This window comes from Nerophis ophidion, linkage group LG23 (assembly GCF_033978795.1).
Source record: "Nerophis ophidion isolate RoL-2023_Sa linkage group LG23, RoL_Noph_v1.0, whole genome shotgun sequence".
NCBI classification, from domain to species: Eukaryota; Metazoa; Chordata; class Actinopteri; order Syngnathiformes; family Syngnathidae; genus Nerophis; species Nerophis ophidion.
The window spans coordinates 40,996,395-41,015,346 of NC_084633.1; the positions used below are offsets into that span (position 1 = coordinate 40,996,395).

The window sequence follows — 18,952 nt, forward strand, 5'->3', positions numbered from 1 at the left end:
AGTGCATTAAAGTGGATAAACCCACAACAAATGAATTATTGTCCTTTTGGCAAAAGTCTGCTTAGCCACAGTAGATATGCTAATAATGTAAACAGAAGGCTCAAGTAAATCTCAATTAAGTGTGTGCTTGTAACCTCGTACACTTATACAGGTAGCCTACACAACAGGCTAATAATGTAAACAGAAGGCTCAAGTAAATCTCAATAAGTGTGTGCTTGTAACCTCATACACTTATACAGGTAGCCTACACAACAGGCTAATAATGTAAACAGAAGGCTCAAGTAAATCTCAATAAGTGTGTGCTTGTAACCTCATACACTTATACAGGTAGCCTACACAACAGGCTAATAATGTAAACAGAGGCCCCACTAAATCTCAATAAGTGTGTGCTTGTAACCTCATACACTTATACAGGTACACAACATATCCCAACGCCACCACGTCACTGCACGTTGGTTGATTGCGTCACCGCGTCAAAAAATTGCGTCACACGCCACTATTCGGCCTTGTTTTTAACTCATTCCACCGAAGGCCGAATGTGGCTTTTTTTGCCATATTCGGCCGAATATATTCGGTTACCGATTAATCGGTGCATCCCCATTTTTTTTTTACACTTGCATGTTGCGGTTAATAGTATTCTATCTTTATTTGTTATTTATACTTTCTAAATAAATTACGTGGTAATGTTCGTCAGTCAACTGGTGTTAATTATCAATCTGTCAAGATAAAAAAAATATCAAAATCAAATTATAGGATGTTATTTATGTATTTTGCTCATTTTCCTCAACTGGTGCACTAACGCCAGGTGCGACATCTAGTGGACACATTTAGAACAGCAGGTTTTTTCATTAAAAAAAATTGGCTAATTGTTATACTTAGTAAACTAATTTTGCGGACCAGGTAAAACCTGTTTGCGGGCCAGATCCAGCCCGCGGGCCGTACGTTTGACACCCCTGGGTTAGAGTGTCCGCCCTGAGATGGGTAGGTCGGGAGTTCAAACACCGGCCGAGTCATACCAAAGATTATAAAAATGGGAGCCATTACCTCCCTGCTTGGCACTCAGCATCAAGGGTTGGAATAGGGGGTTAAATCACCAAAAATGATTCCCGGGCGCGGCCACCGCTGCTGCTCACTGCTCCCCTCACCTCTCAGGGGGTGAACTAGGGGATGGGTAAAATGTAGAGGACAAATTTGACCCCACCTAGTGTGTGTGTGTGTGTGTGTGTGTGTGTGTGTGTGTGTGTGTGTGTGTGTGTGTGTGTGTGTGTGTGAGACAATCATTGGTACTTTTAAGATATTCAGAGACAAGTACCTGTCTCTTAATCACAGGTACTTAACCTTGTAACCCCCTTAAGAGTTACAGGTGGTAGAATTACAGGAATTACCTGTAATTGGAATTGCAGGTACTTAGGGGGGGGTTACCACATTTGTGGTCCCCTCCAAGGTTCCTCATAGTCATTCTCATCGACGTCCCACTGGGTTGTGAGTTTTTCCTTGCCCTTATGTAGGCGCTGATCGGCGGATGTTGTTGTGGCTTGTGCAGCCCTTTGAGACACTTGTGATTTAGGGCTATATAAATAAACGATTGATTGCTTGAAGTACAAACCAAAACAATCAGATAGAGCTTAACAATGAATCCACCTCCCGGGTACATTCACGATCATGATTTTGGCTGCCTCGCTTATAAGGAACTGCCTTTTTTTTGCCCATTCCTTCGCAAATCTAAAGTGAGACAAAAACGCACTTCTTTCTGTTCTTTTTCTGCTTCCTAAATAGTGAACATATGCTACCAAGAGGCAGCTAACAATGCAGATAGAGGGGAGTCCTGTTTTGCCTACAAAGTAGTGTTGGACAATCACTGCTAAAATAAAAACCATGATTATTTTTGATTGATGGTGTAATCACGATTAATTACACAATTTTTGATTAATGTGAAAACATGAAAAACGCAACTTTAAATTAAGTGTAAAAACCTGGATGTAAATTAGTAACACATACACCAAAACAAGTAAAATAATACAATAGCATTAACTGTCATGTCTGTTGATCATGTTTTTGTTTGCACATCTGCTGTTTGACCTTTGGACTCTTTAAGTTCCTGTTTTTTTCACTCCCTTGTTTTGTTGCCATGGTTGTAAATTGTGTCCACCTGTCTCTGATTATTGCTCGCCCGCGCACATGAATTGATTAACGTGGACCCCGACTTAAACAAGTTGAAAAACTTATTGGGGTGTTACCATTTAGTGGTCAATTGTACGGAATATGTACTGTACTGTGCAATCTACTAATAAAAGTATCAATCAATCAATCAATTCTCGAGCACTAATCAGAGGCAGTATATAAGCTCGTCTTTGCCAGTCAGTCCCCGCTGGCGGCATTCTGTCAGGAAGTTGCGACCCCCCCCCCTTCCTGAAAGAAATACTGCCTCTGATTAGTGCTTGGGATGCAGGTGCGCGGGCGAGCACTAATCAGAGACAGGTGGACACAATTTGCAACCATGGCAACCAAACAAGGGAGTGAAAAAAAACAGGAACTTATAGAGTCCAAAGGTCAAACAGCACATGTCCAAACAAAACATGATTAACAGACATGACAATAACAACATATTTAGATAACAATAGCAATATAAAAACAATAAAATTTAATTTTTCCAGTTTGTTTTTAATACTTTTTTTTTTTTTTTTTACACTTATTTTGTGCTTTTTGTGTTTAAATAATCGCAACAATCCCCACATGTATTGGTGCAATTCATTTTCGGACAATTTTGAACAGTATTTTAAGTCAAAGCATAATTATTTTTTTAAATGTATCAATAACTGCTGTAGATACATTATGATTGTGAAAAGGTCAGTTTTTGATACCTTTAGTTTGTTAGCACAGTCAGACGGGGTTACTACTATTGTGAAGGGGCAAGCGTGCTGTGCTGTTCTCAGCTTGACCAGTAAAATGGTGACTCACTTGAGTCTGTTAAAAAGAAAAAAAAAAAAAAAAATGAGACTCTCAAGTTGCAACCATTATTTGTAGAATAATATTACATCCGTGATGTCGTTCACAACAACACAAACAGATGAGATGTGTTGTTGCTAGCTTTAGCTTGGTAGTGTAGTTGATGTTTAAAGTAGCCGTCTCCACATTGTTGACTTCAGCACGGTTATCATTTGAGTGTGTCTGGGATAAATAAGCGCGAGCAGACTCATTATTTTCCCAAAGAAATGTTTCTTCTCCTCTTAATAACATTTCACTTACATTTATCTCTTATCAGCCTCTTTCTCTTGCTTTGCCTCATTTTGGCTGCCTCCTATACTTTGGTTTTATCAAATATGTCTGGAAGCCTTGCATGGCTTTTGATCTGCTTCACTGAGCTTGACTCGCCTTCTTTGTCAACGCTTCCCGTCTTTCCTCACCAGAATCTCTCTTCCTGTTTGCACCTGCGGCGCCGGATTCTTTCAAACATTGCCATCCCGCAGTCTCGCTTCCACAGCCGAAAGCTTGTTATGATTCATGTGCTTCTACTTGACATTTATTTGTCTGTAAAAGAGCTTGATTCTGCGTAAGAAACAACTTGCTTGCTTAAATGTCACTTCAGTCTTCTGTCAGTGTTCATGGAAGTGTAAGTGCACTCAAATATTACGTGCAGCTTCCAGGCCAAGTACATGTACCGTATTTCCTTGAATTGCAGCGGGGTATATAGTATGCACCTGCTTAGAATTACTGCCGGGTCAAACTCGTTTCGCAAAATAATTAGCGCATGCTTAGCATTACCGCAAAATATTGTTTTTATTAGCGCATGTCTAGAATTTCCGCCGGGTCAAACTCGTTTCGCCAAATAATTAGCATATGCCTAGAATTTTCGCAGGGTCAAACTCGTCCCGTCACGAGTGACACTTCACCTGTCATCTTTTTCAAAATGGAGGAGGCTGATTTCAATAATTTAAAACTGCTCAAAGGGAAGAAGATTAAGAAACTATTCAGTAGGATTTTAAGGTCCAAGCTATTGAATATGCTAAAACGAACAGTAAGCAGCTATGTTTTATTAATATACCGTAGCTGCGTGTGTCAAATATGAGTTGTTGAATGACTCCCGCCTCCTGGTGGTAGAGGGCGCTAGTGATCCTTCTTGCGACTACTCGGCTGCAGAAGAAGTGACAACAAGCAGCAAGAGTGAGCAGCGATCCTTTGTTTTTTTCCTCTCGCTTGCACTTTTAACATGGAGGATTACATATCTAAAATAAAACAGTTTTCTAAACTGGACTTTCAATGGAAGCAGGAGGTAATAAAGGAAGATCTCCATCGAGACAGAGAGACTTTTTAAACTGAAGAAAGATAAGGAAGACTTCTATAAACAAGTTATCTATGCTTTTGATCAGACGGAGCTGCACATGGACTTCATTTATAAGTAAAGGTAAGACCATAATAACGTTTTTTTATTAAATGTGCTTTTCATGATGGTATCCTTACATCACACTCAAATTTATAAACGCAGGCCTAATTTTACCGCATGCCTTTGGTAAGTGCCGGAGTGAGAAGAGGTTTTAAATCAATTAGAGCCCCGGCGGCAATTCAAGGAAATACGGTATATACATTAAGAATAGGAATAATCATGGAATAACTCTTACATAGAAAGAAATTGACACTCTGTAACGGTGTGGCTCGGATGGTAGAGCGGCCTTGAGTGTTCCTGCTGTAGTGCAAATCCAGCCGTCCACTATCCTAGTCACTGCCGCTGTGTCCTTGGGCAAGTCACTTCACACACTGGTGTATGAATATAAAAGAATGTATGGTGGTGGTCGGAGAGGGAGTAGGTGCAAATCGGCAGCCACGTTTTTCGTCAGTCTACCACAGGGCAACTATGGCTACAAACGAGCTTCCTTGCTTGGCACTCAGCACCAAGGATTGGGATTAGGGGTTAAATCACCAAAAAGTATTCCCGGGCGTGTCCACCGCTGCTGCTCAGTGCTCCCCTCACCTCACAGCGGGTGATCAAGGGTGATGGGTCAAATGCAGAGAATAATCCTGCCACACCTAGTGTGTGTGTGTGACTATCATAGGTACATTAACTTTAACTTAAATGTATCTTACCACCACCAATGTGTGAATATGGAGCGAAATAATGAATGATGGCTTTTCAGTTATTACTGAAGAGTGCTTTAAGAGTAGGGCTGCCAAAAAATTATTTTCAGATTAATCTCAATTCTTATTTGTAACAATGTTTAATCAATTAAAAAAATGAATCTAAATATATATATTTTTGCAATCTAACATGTACGGAGACTCGAGCAAATCACATTGTTGATGCAGATTCTCACATTTGCTGTACAGATGTACTTTTACAGTGTTTGATACTTCACTCGTTTCCTTCTTTGCATTTGACTTTGGGTAAAATGTTATTAAATAAAACCAGTTATTTGGTAAAGTTAAGTAATATAGAAATAGAGCTGTTTATATACAACCCCCGTTTCCATATGAGTTGAGAAATTGTGTTAGATGCAAATATAAACAGAATACAATGATTTGCAAATCCTTTTCAAGCCATATTCAGTTGAATATGCTACAAAGACAACATATTTGATGTTCAAACTTTTTTTTGCAAATCATTAACTTTAGAATTTGATGCCAGCAACACGTCCGAAGAATTTGGGAAGGGTGGCAATACATACTGAGAAATTTCAGGAATGCTCATCAAACACTTATTTGGAACATCCCACAGGTGTGCAGGCTAATTGGGAACAGGTGGGTGCCATGATTGGCTATAAAAACAGCTTACCAAAAAAATGCTCAGTCTTTCACAAGAAAGGATGGGGCGAGGTACACCCCTTTGTCCACAACTGTGTGAGCAAAGAGTCAAACAGTTTAAGAACAACGGTTCTAAAAGTGCAATTGCAAGAAATTTAGGGATTTCAACATCTACGCTCCATAATATCATCAAAAGGTTCAGAGAATCTGGAGAAATCACTCCACGTAAATGGCATGGCCGGAAACCAACATTGAATGACCGTGACCTTCCATCCCTCAGACGGCACTATATCAAAAACCGACATCAATCTCTCAAGGATATCACCACATGGGCTCAGGAAAACTTCAGAAAACCACTGTCACTAAATACAGTTCGTCGTTACATCTGTAAGTGCAATTTAAAGCTCTACTATACAAAGCAAAAGCCATTTATCAACAACATCCAGAAACGCTGCCGGCTTCGCTGGGCCCGAGATCATCTAAGATGGACTGATGCAAAGTGGAAAAGTGTTCTGTGGTCTGACGAGTCCAAAATTCAAATTGTTTCTGGAAACTGGACGTTGTGTCCTCTGGACCAATGAGGAATACAATCATCCGGATTGTTTTAGGCGCAAAGTTGAAAAGCCAGCATGTGTGATGGTATGGGGGTGCATTAGTGCCCAAGGCATGGGTAACTTACACATCTGTGAAGGCACCATTAATGCTGAAAGGTACATACAGGTTTTGGAACAACATATGCTGCCATCTAAGCGCCGTCTTTTTCATGCACGTCTCAGCTTATTTCAGAAAGATAATGCCAAGCCACATTCAGCACGTGTTACAACAGCGAGGCTTCGTAAAAAAAGAGTGCGGGTACTTTCCTGGCCCGCCTGCCGTCCAGACTTGTCTCCCATGGAAAATGTGTAGCGCATTATGAAGCGTAAAATACGACAGCGGAGACCCCGGACTGTTGAAGGACTGAAACTCTACATAAAACAAGAATGGGAAAGAATTCCACTTTCAAAGCTTCAACAATTAGTTTCCTCAGTTCCCAAACGTTTATTGAGTGTTGTTAAAAGAAAAGGTGATGTAACACAGTGGTGAACATGCCCTTTCCCAACTACTTTGGCACGTGTTGCAGTCATGAAATTCTAAGTGAATTATTATTTGCAAAAAAAAATTATGAGTTTGAACATCAAATATGTTGTCTTTGTAGCATATTCAACTGAATATGGCTTGAAAAGGATTTGCAAATCATTGTATTCTGTTTATATTTACATCTAACACAATTTCCCAACTCATATGGAAACAGGGTTTGTATTTTATGGAGGAATGTAGTTCTTCATAGAACTGGCATCCATCCATCCATCCATTTACTACCGCTTGTCCCTTTTGGGGTCGCGGGGGGTCGCCGGGGCCTATCTCAGCTGCATTCGGGCGGAAGGCGGGGTACACCCTGGACAAGTCGCCACCTCATCGCAGAACTGGCATCCAATGTTATTAAAAAACTATTGATTTTGAATCGAGAATCGATTCTGAATCAAAGTGTTACCCACAAGTATCGAATCGTGTGATGCCACATTATATAATCAATTCTTATTATTATTCTTATTTTGGTTCGAGAAAAGCCAGACAATTCCCAAGCTACATAATTTTTCAGCCAAAAGATTTTGCAGCTTTAACCTAAATGTCATTATTTTTCATGATGTTCCTCTGTATGTATCAGTTCCCATATTCTATTGGTCCTTTCTGCACCTGTGTGGTTTCTCCCTCCAGCCATGTAGTGTGACAGTCTGCACAGCATTGGCCATCTGCCCCTGCAGTTTTCTCCTGAGCAAATCAAACTGACACTGTTCCCCCGTGTTACGTTTAAACGTGTATCCTCCTCCCGTGTATTTGGACTTTCCTCAGTTTGTTCCGTCTTTTACCTGCCATTTTGCATCTTGGCAACACAACTGCTGCTGCTGTCCTAATGACATTTCCTTCTTTGTGCCTCGTCTGTCACAGCTGGAGGGCTTGTTAACCTGCAACCGCTCTTTGCTAATCAGAGCTTTCTTCACAGGACGCACAAACGTTGCCTTTTAAAGTTATGGATGAGGAGACTTTATTCAATCCAACACTTAATTGGACTTGCAAGAGTTGTGTTTAGCCATTTTCTACAGAAGGGCTGCAGAATTCTGAAAATGTTAATCACAATTTTCCCAACTTCCAATGGTCATTCTGCTATGGTTGCGTCACAAAAGGCCAGTTGCCGAGGGACATTGATTACCGTATTTTCAGACTATAAGGCGCACTTAAAATCCTTTCATTTTCTCAAAAATCGACTGTGCCTTACTTACAATCGGGTGTGCCTAATGTCAACCTTCAAGCAATTTTAATTGGTGGACGTGTCAAGATGGGGGGGTCGCAGCTTGCTGCGGGGTCGTTCTGCCGGGAAGGAAGACAGACTACTCGGGCCTTGGCGTGTTGGTAAAAACATGATTTAATCTTGAACTCAAAAGCTACCAAAAAGTACAAACAAAAGGCGCGCACAAGGCTGAAACCCAACTTAGCCAAAACTATGGAAAATAAACAAAATTTACTTGACAGGAAAACGAGCATGAATCTTTGGCATGAAGGAGCAGCATGAACTTTGGCGTGAAAAAAACAGCAATTTCACCAGTCCGACTGACAGACATAGACAGGTTTAAATAATGCCTCTGATTAGTGCTCGGGAAGCAGGTGAGCGGGCGAGTAAAGTAACACAAAGGCCGTAACCATGGGTACACCCATGTAACTATAAAGACAGATCGCATCACCAGACAACGGCGGCATAGCTCGGTTGGTAGAGCGGCCGTGCCAGCAACTTGAGGGTTGCAGGTTCGATTCCCGCTTCCGTCATCCTAGTCACTGCCGTTTTTTCCTTGGGCAAGACACTTTACCCACATGCACCCAGTGCCAGCCACACTGGTTTAAATGTAACTTAGATATTGGGTTTCACTATGTAAAGCGCTTTGAGTCACTAGAGAAAAGCGCTATATAAATATAATTCACACACACTTCAATAAATGACACTAGCAAGTGCCTGTAAGCAAGCAACACCAAAATATTGATCTTTCATTGGGAATAGAGAACATTACAACGCTCAAAAATGTTTCAACATTTTTTAGTACAACTTTGGTATTCTACGAAGCCACACGGCTTGATGGAACGTGGAGCATTACGGCTATCCTAGTCAGACGTACTGTGCTTCAACATACGGGTATTACGGTGTGTGTATAAGGACCCCAAAATGGCACCTATTAGAATACATTATCTGGCATTTTGTTTCGCAATATTAACCAAAATCAACTTTTCTTACCTTCTGGTATCTGCTGATGTGTATTTGGGATCTGCATGAATCCCGTAATTTACGCGCGTCAGCTATTGTAGTCCCATAGTCAATAAGCTCCTTCTTTTCCTCTATCATTTTGTTGTGGGACATTCATCCTCCACTCTTGCAATTTATAGTACAAAGTAGCGTACAGTTCTAACTTATATCTGTCAGTAGACTCGTTATGGAAACGCTAAAATCGATGACGGGGAGAAAATGTTGTCGAAGAGGAGGCACCGCCCACAAAACGGCACATCCTGAAGAGACCGTCAGAAAGCAACTTGAAGATGATGTGTAAAACATCATCTATGCAACATTTTGACTTTTACATGTTATGAAGACCTCAAGGAAGTGTGTTACATGTAGAAAAAAAATCATATGACCCCTTTAATGCACCTTATAATCCGGTGCACCCTATGGTCCTAAAAATGCGGTATTTTCAGTTTTTCTATTAGTTTATATCATTCAAGTCAATAACATGGGAGGATTGCTCATCTTACGTCTCTAATTTATGCACGTAAAAAAGTAAATTATTGCGGTTGTTCCTGAGTCAAGTAGTTTTTGTTTTTGTTTTTGTGTGCAGCTCCAGTTAATACAGCCTATGGGAGAGGGGTGTCAAAAAAATTAGATTAATTGTTCTTATTTGTAACTAACTATTCTTAATCAATTCAAAAACAATTTATTAGAATTGTTTTTAATCTGTCCTGTCCAGCCACTCAGACAAATCATATACCGGTAGTTGATGTAGATCAGGGGTCGGCAACTTTTACCACTCAAGGAGCCATTTTGACCTGTTTCACAAAATAAAGAAAACAATGGGAGCCACAAAACTTATTTGAAATTTAAAATGAAATAACACTGCTTACAGAGTTTTTTTTGCTTTGTGCTATGTATAAACCAGGGGTCTCAGACACGCGGCCCGCACCTTAATACGTAAATTTAATGTTGGTGCGGCCCGCAAGTTTTATATGACTGCTGCTTAACAGCATCACACCTGCCAACCCTCCCAATTTTTCCGGGAGACTCCCGAATTTCAGAGTAACTATTCTGGCGAATGTCTGCTGGTTATCACCCTAACAACTATAATAAGGGCGTGCTGTGTTAACAGCTTGCCAGCCCAGTCACATGTAGTTTGTGGCTTCTGCAGATACGCGTAAGCGACTGCAATGCATACTTGTTCAACAGCCATGCAGGTCACACTGAGGGTGCTCGTTTCAACAACTTTAACACTCTTACTAATATGCGCCACACTGTGAACCCACACCAAACAAAAATGACAAACACATTTCGGGAGAACATCGGCACCGTAACAGAACAAATACCCAGAATCCCATGCATCCCTAACTCTTCCGGGCTACATTATACACTCCCGCTACCACCAAAGCGGTTTGTTTATTTTATGCAGGAATGTGCATAAAACTGGCATCCAATGTTATTAAAAAAGTATAGGTTTTGAATTGAGAATCGATTCTGAATGGAATCATTACCCCCAAGAATCAAATCGAATCATGTGGTGCCCAAGGAATGACAGCCCTAATATAGTAGTAGGGCTGGGCATTAATGGCTTTGTGCTATGTATAAACCAGGGGTCTCAGACACGCGGCCCGCACCTTAATACGTACATTTAATGTTAGTGCGGCCAGCAAGTTTTATGTGACTGCTGCTTAACAGCACCACACTTGCCAACCCTCCCAATTTTTCCGGGAGACTCCCGGATTTCAGAATAACTATTCTGGTGAATGTCTGCTGGTTGTCACCCTAACAACTATAATAAGGGCGTGCTGTGTTAACAGCTTGCCAGCCCAGTCACATGTAGTTTGTGGCTTCTGCAGATACGCGTAAGCAACTGCAATGCATACTTGTTCAACAGCCATACAGGTCACACTGAGGGTGCTCGTTTAAACAACCTTAACACTCTTACTAATATGCGCCACACTGTGAACCCACACCAAACAAAAATGACAAACACATTTCGGGAGAACATCGGCACCGTAACAGAACAAATACCCAGAATCCCATGCATCCCTAACTCTTCCGGGCTACATTATACACTCCCGCTACCACCAAAGCGGTTTGTTTATTTTATGCAGGAATGTGCATAAAACCGGCATCAATGTTATTAAAAAAGTATACATTTTGAATCGATTCTGAATGGAATCATTACCCCAAGAATCAAATCGAATCATGTGGTTCCCAAAGAATGACAGCCCCTAATATGGTAGTAGGGTTGGGCATTAATGGCTTTGTGCTATGTATAAACCAGGGGTCTCAGACACGCGGCCCGCACCTTAATACGTACATTTAATGTTAGTGCGGCCAGCAAGTTTTATGTGACTGCTGCTTAACAGCACCACACTTGCCAACCCTCCCAATTTTTCCGGGAGACTCCCGGATTTCAGAATAACTATTCTGGTGAATGTCTGCTGGTTATCACCCTAACAACTATAATAAGGGCGTGCTGTGTTAACAGCTTGCCAGCCCAGTCACATGTAGTTTGTGGCTTCTGCAGATACGCGTAAGCGACTGCAATGCATACTTGTTCAACAGCCATACAGGTCACACTGAGGGTGCTCGTTTAAACAACTTTAACACTCTTACTAATATGCGCCACACTGTGAACCCACACCAAACAAAAATGACAAACACATTTCGGGAGAACATCGGCACCGTAACAGAACAAATACCCAGAATCCCATGCATCCCTAACTCTTCCGGGCTACATTATACATTCCCGCAACCACCAAAGCGGTTTGTTTATTTTATGCAGGAATGTGCATAAAACTGGCATCCAATAGTATAGATTTTGAATCGAGAATCGATTCTGAATGGAATCATTACCACCAAGAATCAAATCGAATAATGTGGTGCCCAAAGAATGACAGCCCTAATATAGCAGTAGGGCTAGGCATTAATGGCAAAATTCTAAACCATGAAAATCTGAACCTTTGACCTTGATTTCTCGACTTTTTGATCGACGTCATCCTAAAGTGTGACCGAACGACTAACGCAGGATTCCTTCTAGGTACAAGCTGCTCACGTTGCACTGTTGGCATAGTGTTTCAGTTTCCCTCCTTGACACTTTGTCACGTAGATACTTCTTCTTCTACTGGGTTTCAGGCAGCTTTGACACCTGGCTTGCTCTTGTCGAACTACACAATCAGTACTGTTTTAAATGGAGATACAATAACATCTAAATAATCACCACAGCAGTTTTCTGTCAGTTAAACATGCTGCAGTAAATGTCAGTTTCAATTGACTTCAATCTCCCAACTCTAGTACAGTATGTATGTACTGCATTTTCTTAATTGCATTTAAACGGCCTATTTCCTTTCATGACATGTGCTCACCGCCATCTTTGTCCAGCTCCCTTGCTCGACCGCCTGTGCTCGGTCTTGTTGTATCCGGATGAAGGGCTGAAGGCTTCAATCATCTATGTGTGGCTCAAGACGTTGGGGGCCGCTGGGGGTTCGCCGGCCCACGCCCTGCCCGTCCCCCTTCGGGACAGAGTGTGTGTCCTGTTGCTGCAGACCTTTGCCAATGCCAGCTCCCCCCAGCTTGTCAACAATTGTATTGGTGAGGAAACAATGTCGGATGTTTCAACTTGAAATGACTTTAAGAAACGCTCGAAAGGGATGTAGTAAATACAATACCCAGTGAAGTTGTCACGTTGTGTAAATGGTAAATAAAAAGAGAATACAATGATTTGCAAATCCATTTCAACCTATATTCCATTGAATAGACTGCAAAGAGATTTAATGTTCAAACATAGACACTTTTTTTTGCAAATACTCATTAACGTAGAATTTAATGGCAGCAACACATTGCAAAAAAGTGTGTCACATGGCCTTTTAACAACATCAGTAAAGGTTTGGGAACTGATGAGACACATTTTTGAAGTGGAATTCCTTCCCATTCGTGCTTGATGTACAGCTTACTGTTAGTTGTTCAACAGTCTCCCTTCTCATATTTTGGCCTTCATATTTTCAATGTGAGACAGGTCTGGACTACAGGCAGGCCAGTCTTGTACCCGCACTCTTTTACTATGAAGCCCCGCTGTTGTAACACGTGTCTTGCTGAAATAAGCAGGGGCGTCCATGATAACATTGCTTGGATGACAACATATGTTGCTCCAAAACCTGTATGTACCTTTCAGCATTAATGGTGCCTTCACAGATGTGTAAGTTACCCATGCCTTGGCCACTAATACACCCCCATACCTCACACATGCTGACTTTTACACTTTCACCCTAGAACAGTCTGGATGGTTCTTTTCCTCTCTGGTCTGGAGGACACCACGTCCACAGTTTCCAAAAACAATTTGAAATGTGGACTCGTAAGACCAGAGAACACTTTTCCACTTCGCATCAGTTCATCTTAGATGAGCTCGGGCCCAGCGAAGCGTTTCTGGGCATTGTTGGCTTTGGCTTTGCATAGTAGAGTTTTAACTTGCACTCACAGATGTAGTGACAAACTGTAGTTACTGACAGTGTTTTTCTGAAGTGTTCCTGAGCCCATGTGGTGATATCCTTTACACACCGATGTCGCTTTTTTTATGCAGTAGCGCCTGAGGGATGGAAGATCACGGGCATTTAATGTTGGTTTTTGGCCTTGCCGCTTACATGCAAGGATTTCTCCAGATTCTCTGAACCTTTTGATGATATTACGGAGCGTGGGTGGGGAAATCCCTAAATTCCTTGCAATAGCTGCGTGAGAAATGTTGTTCTTAAACAATTTGCCCAAGCATTTGTTGACAAAATGGTGACCCCCGTCCTTGTTTGTGAATGAGTGAGCATGTCATGGAAGCTGCTTTTATAGCCAATCATGGGACCCAACTGTTCCCAATTAGCCTGATCACCTGTGGGATGTTCCAAATAAGTCTTTGATGAGCATTCCTCGACTTTCTCAATCTTTTTTGCCACTTGTGCCAGCTTGTTTGAAACATGTTGCAGGCATCAAATTCCAAATGAGCTAATATGTGCACAAAGAAAACAATGTTTCTCAGTGTGAACATTACATGTCAGTCTATTCAGTTGAACATAAGTTGAAAAGGATTTGCAAATCATTGTATTCTCTTTTTATTTAGCATTTACACAACGTGACAATTTCACTGCTTTTGGCTTTTGTATAAACAATGTGTGAAATGTGGACAATTGTGATGATAGCAAAAAGTGAATATCCCATCATGCAAGATATGGATTTACAGATAGAATGCTTGACATTCAATGACCCTAATTGACTATATCTTCCACCTCACAGCTCTACTGTGGCTTCTAGTGCAGTGGGGAGAGGCAGTGTCAGTTCTTATGAGTAACACCGGCGATCAGTTCATGACCAGCCAGACTCAGACCATCCACATCAGCAGCCAGGACCAAGAACAACAGACTTCTGACCAATGCCACCTGCCACTCATCCTGAAAAAGGTCTCTGTCCAAACATCCTGCCTGCACCACCAAAGCTTGTATTTGGATACAGAGGCGCTCTAATCCAGGATTAATGTGTCCTTTATAAAGGGAATTGGGGAGTTTGGCTTTGGGAAAATATTTTTGCTTCATGTCTGGGAAACCAATGTGTAGATGATGTCACGTTGGCTTAACTCAGTAATGGTTCACATTGCAGGCTCATGACACTAGTATCCTCCTGAAGAAGGAGAAGAAAAAACTGTTGGAGGCGTGCAAATTATTTTAGGGCTTTGTGCCTTCTTCTGATTGGTGACTTCTAACAAAGCCATTCTTTGTCTTTCAGTTGCTGCTGAGTGGTGAAGAGGCACTGCATGTGACCAGTGCAAAATGCATCGCATCCATTCTGGTGCATTCCCCCAGTCACTACAGCGCTGCTTTTATCAAAGCTGATGTACCAGGTACCATATACTACACTGCAAAACCAGGTACCATATACTACACTGCAAAACCAGGTACCATATACTACACTGCAAAACCAGGTACCATATACTACACTGCAAAACCAGGTAGCACATACTACACTGCAAAACCAGGTACCATGTACTACACTGCAAAACCAGGTACCATATACTACACTGCAAAACCAGGTACCATATACTACACTGCAAAACCAGGTACCATATACTACAGTGCAAAAGCAAGTACCATATACTACACTGCAAAACCAGGTACCATATACTACACTGCAAAACCAGGTACCATATACTACACTGCAAAACCAGGTAGCACATACTACACTGCAAAACCAGGTACCATATACTACACTGCAAAAGCAAGTACCATATACTACACTGCAAAACCAGGTACCATATACTACACTGCAAAACCAGGTACCATATACTACACTGCAAAACCAGGTAGCACATACTACACTGCAAAAACAGGTACCATATACTACACTGCAAAAACAGGTACCATATACTACACTGCAAAACCAGGTACCATATACTACACTGCAAAACCAGGTAGCACATACTACACTGCAAAAACAGGTACCATATACTACACTGCAAAACCAGGTACCATATACTACACTGCAAAAACAGGTACCATATACTACACTGCAAAACCAGGTACCATATACTACACTGCAAAACCAGGTACCATATACTACACTGCAAAAACAGGTACCATATACTACACTGCAAAACCAGGTACCATATACTACACTGCAAAAACAGGTACCATATACTACACTGCAAAACCAGGTACCATATACTACACTGCAAAACCAGGTACCATATACTACACTGCAAAACCAGGTAGCACATACTACATTCCAAAAACAGGTACCATATACTACACTGCAAAACCAGGTACCATATACTACACTGCAAAACCAGGTACCATATACTACACTGCAAAACCAGGTAGCACATACTACACTGCAAAACCAGGTACCATATACTACACTGCAAAAGCAAGTACCATATACTACACTGCAAAACCAGGTACCATATACTACACTGCAAAACCAGGTACCATATACTACACTGCAAAACCAGGTAGCACATACTACACTGCAAAAACAGGTACCATATACTACACTGCAAAACCAGGTACCATATACTACACTGCAAAACCAGGTAGCACATACTACACTGCAAAAACAGGTACCATATACTACACTGCAAAACCAGGTACCATATACTACACTGCAAAAACAGGTACCATATACTACACTGCAAAACCAGGTACCATATACTACACTGCAAAACCAGGTACCATATACTACACTGCAAAACCAGGTACCATATACTACACTGCAAAACCAGGTAGCACATACTACATTCCAAAAACAGGTACCATATACTACACTGCAAAAAGTCATGGGAAAAAAAATACAAAAATAAGGGGTAATTTATTTGAACCAAGCAAAATTATCCGCCAATAGAACAAGACAATTTGGCTTGTCAGGACTTTACAAAAAAAAGTAAAATTAGAGCTGCAAGCAGCGATGGACGGGACCGCTTTGGCTGCTTCCCCCGCGACCCAAGCCCGGATAAGCGTTAGCTAGCCGGCAGCCATCTTAACAAATATTTGGCACGAGGGCGAAGCACAACTAATGTTAATATTATTCAAATATTGTGTCACTGGCGCGTTTATGCCATTTATAAGATTACATACTGAAAGCGGTAGGAAAAAAAACAACGAAATAAAACTGTCTAGCACTCTGTGTGAGCGCATGGCGGCCATCTTAGAAATGTTTTTCAGCGCAGCGGTTCTTTGAAGGCTAATAAAATCAAATCCGGACCATTCATTGTCTTTACCGTAGCATAAAAAGTGCATATGGCCTTCAAACACCACAACAGTCAGGCACCATATGTAAGTACCCAAAATAAAGAATGTCGGACGGTTGTTTTTACGATATGCAGTCAAACGACAACTTTAAAACATACCGGCTTAGCTACAGCACCTGGCAGCCATCTTGGTATAGACCATCACAGCCCCTCCCCCACGAATGTTGGTGCGTGCGCAACAGCAGCAGACGGTAGGGAAAAAAAAGAAAAAAAAATGTCTCCCGCACGGTGACCATCTTTGAAATGGTTTTCAGCGCAGCGGTTCTTTGAAGGCTGATAAAATCAAAACCATAGCAGTGATCAAAACTATTTAATCAACTTTTAATCAGAAGGGTTCAATCGGCCTTCTCTTGCTTATTTGAAGCAGAAACGACAAAACAGCCTCAGAGGAGATAATGTTAGAAAAAAAGCGAATTTTTTTTAGCCAACTTTTGTATTGAAGTGGGAATTGCAAACTTCCTGTTGATTTTAGCTGGGAGGTAAGAGTGTATGAAATATAGGTCTAACTGAGACCTACGTAGTGGTTTTTGTCTCATGTTTCTACGACGTTCCTACTGGAACTTACAGACAGTTTTGTCTGTGTTTTCTTCCTAGGGGGCGCTAGAGCGCAATTTTGAGATTAGGGTTTTGGTCTTTTGATTAGATCGCAATTTTCGCCAGTTCTGATGTGTGTGTCAAATTTAGTGAGTTTTGAAGTATGTTAAGGGGGTCAAATTACAGCTCAAAGAGGCGGCGGTATAATAAAGAATAATAATAAAACCTTAAAAATTCAACAGGGTTCTCTTTCCCAAAGGGACATTCGGTCTCTATTTAGCTAAACCAGGTATATTCTCACTAATAACAGATGCACTTTTCTTGGTTAAAAAAAGTGATCTTTTTGCTCAATATTTTGAAAAATATTCTTAAATAAAGTAAATGTGAGTGCCGTTACTTTGACATAACGATATGCTCTCGGCATCATGTTTTTTTCTAATGCTTGAAGTAAGAAATTATGACTTTAAAAAAGTAGTTTTATACTTGTGAGTGTTGATAACACAGCTTTGCATCAGTTGATATTCTAGTTTCAAGCATGTTTTACTCAACATAGGTCATAAAATCTCAACAACAAGCTGTAATATCTTACTGAGATAATCTTTTAGGACCAAAACCCTTAAAACAAGTAAAACACTCCGACATAAAATCTGCTTGGTGGGAAGAATTATCTTACCATGAATTGATGAAGGTGGACCCCGACTTTAACAAGTTGAAAAACTTATTGGGGTGTTACCATTTAGTGGTCAATTGTACGGAATATGTACTGTACTGCGCAATCTACTCATAAAAGTTTCAATCAATCAGACAGAAACTAAGCAAATGTCACCCTTATTTGAGATATTTCATCTTACTTAGATTTCAGTTTTTGCAGTGTACGGACTACTGCTCTTTAGCATCGCTAGTTATTTTGTCCCTCCAAGGCCTACTTTAATCTCAATCCCTCTTTCCTTTCAGAGTTTCTATTTGATCGTCTGGCTAGTACAAGCAGTGAGCTGCTGCTTTGGTCCCTCTACAGCTGCTTGCTGTTGCTGATTGAAGACCCGCTATTTTTCTCCCAGTGTCACTCAGTCTATGGTAAAGGAGCTCTGCCTCAGCAGTTTCGCATGTTTGCAGTTAGCTGGGGTTGATGCGTAGACAGTAACTGTAAACCATACTTCTGTGTAAGACACTGTCACGGTTGAAAATCTGTCGACAAGGAAGGCAAGAGCAACAGTTGAGTAGGGGTGTGGGAAAAAATCGATTGGAATTTGAATCGCGATTCTCACGTTGTGCGATTCAAAATCAATTGTCATTTAAAAATTTTTTTTTTTTTTTTTTTTTTTTTTTTTATCAATCCAACAAAAAAATACACAGCAATACCATAACAATGCAATCCAATTCCAAACCTGACCCAGCAACACTCAGAACTGCAATAAACAGAGCAATAGAGAGAAGACACAAACACCACACAGAACAAACCAAAAGTAGTGAAACAAAAATGAATATTATCAACAACAGTATCAATATTAGTTATAATTTCAGCATAGCAGTGATTAAAAATCCCTCACTGACATTATCATTAGACATTTATAAAAAATAAAAAAAAGAATAATAGT

The 18,952-nt window shown here is 40.9% G+C and overlaps 1 protein-coding gene across 1 annotated transcript in view; it reads left to right on the forward strand.

Moving 5' to 3' along the window:
• LOC133541303 (meiosis inhibitor protein 1-like) overlaps window positions 1-18,952 on the forward strand; it is a 133,858-nt gene that overhangs the window by 28,988 nt on the left and 85,918 nt on the right. Inside the window, exons 7-10 of the mRNA XM_061884637.1 lie at window positions 12,428-12,637; window positions 14,321-14,484; window positions 14,807-14,921; window positions 18,312-18,431. Of these exons, the coding sequence (XP_061740621.1) occupies window positions 12,428-12,637; window positions 14,321-14,484; window positions 14,807-14,921; window positions 18,312-18,431 (609 nt within the window). The remainder of the gene's footprint in view (window positions 1-12,427; window positions 12,638-14,320; window positions 14,485-14,806; window positions 14,922-18,311; window positions 18,432-18,952) is intronic.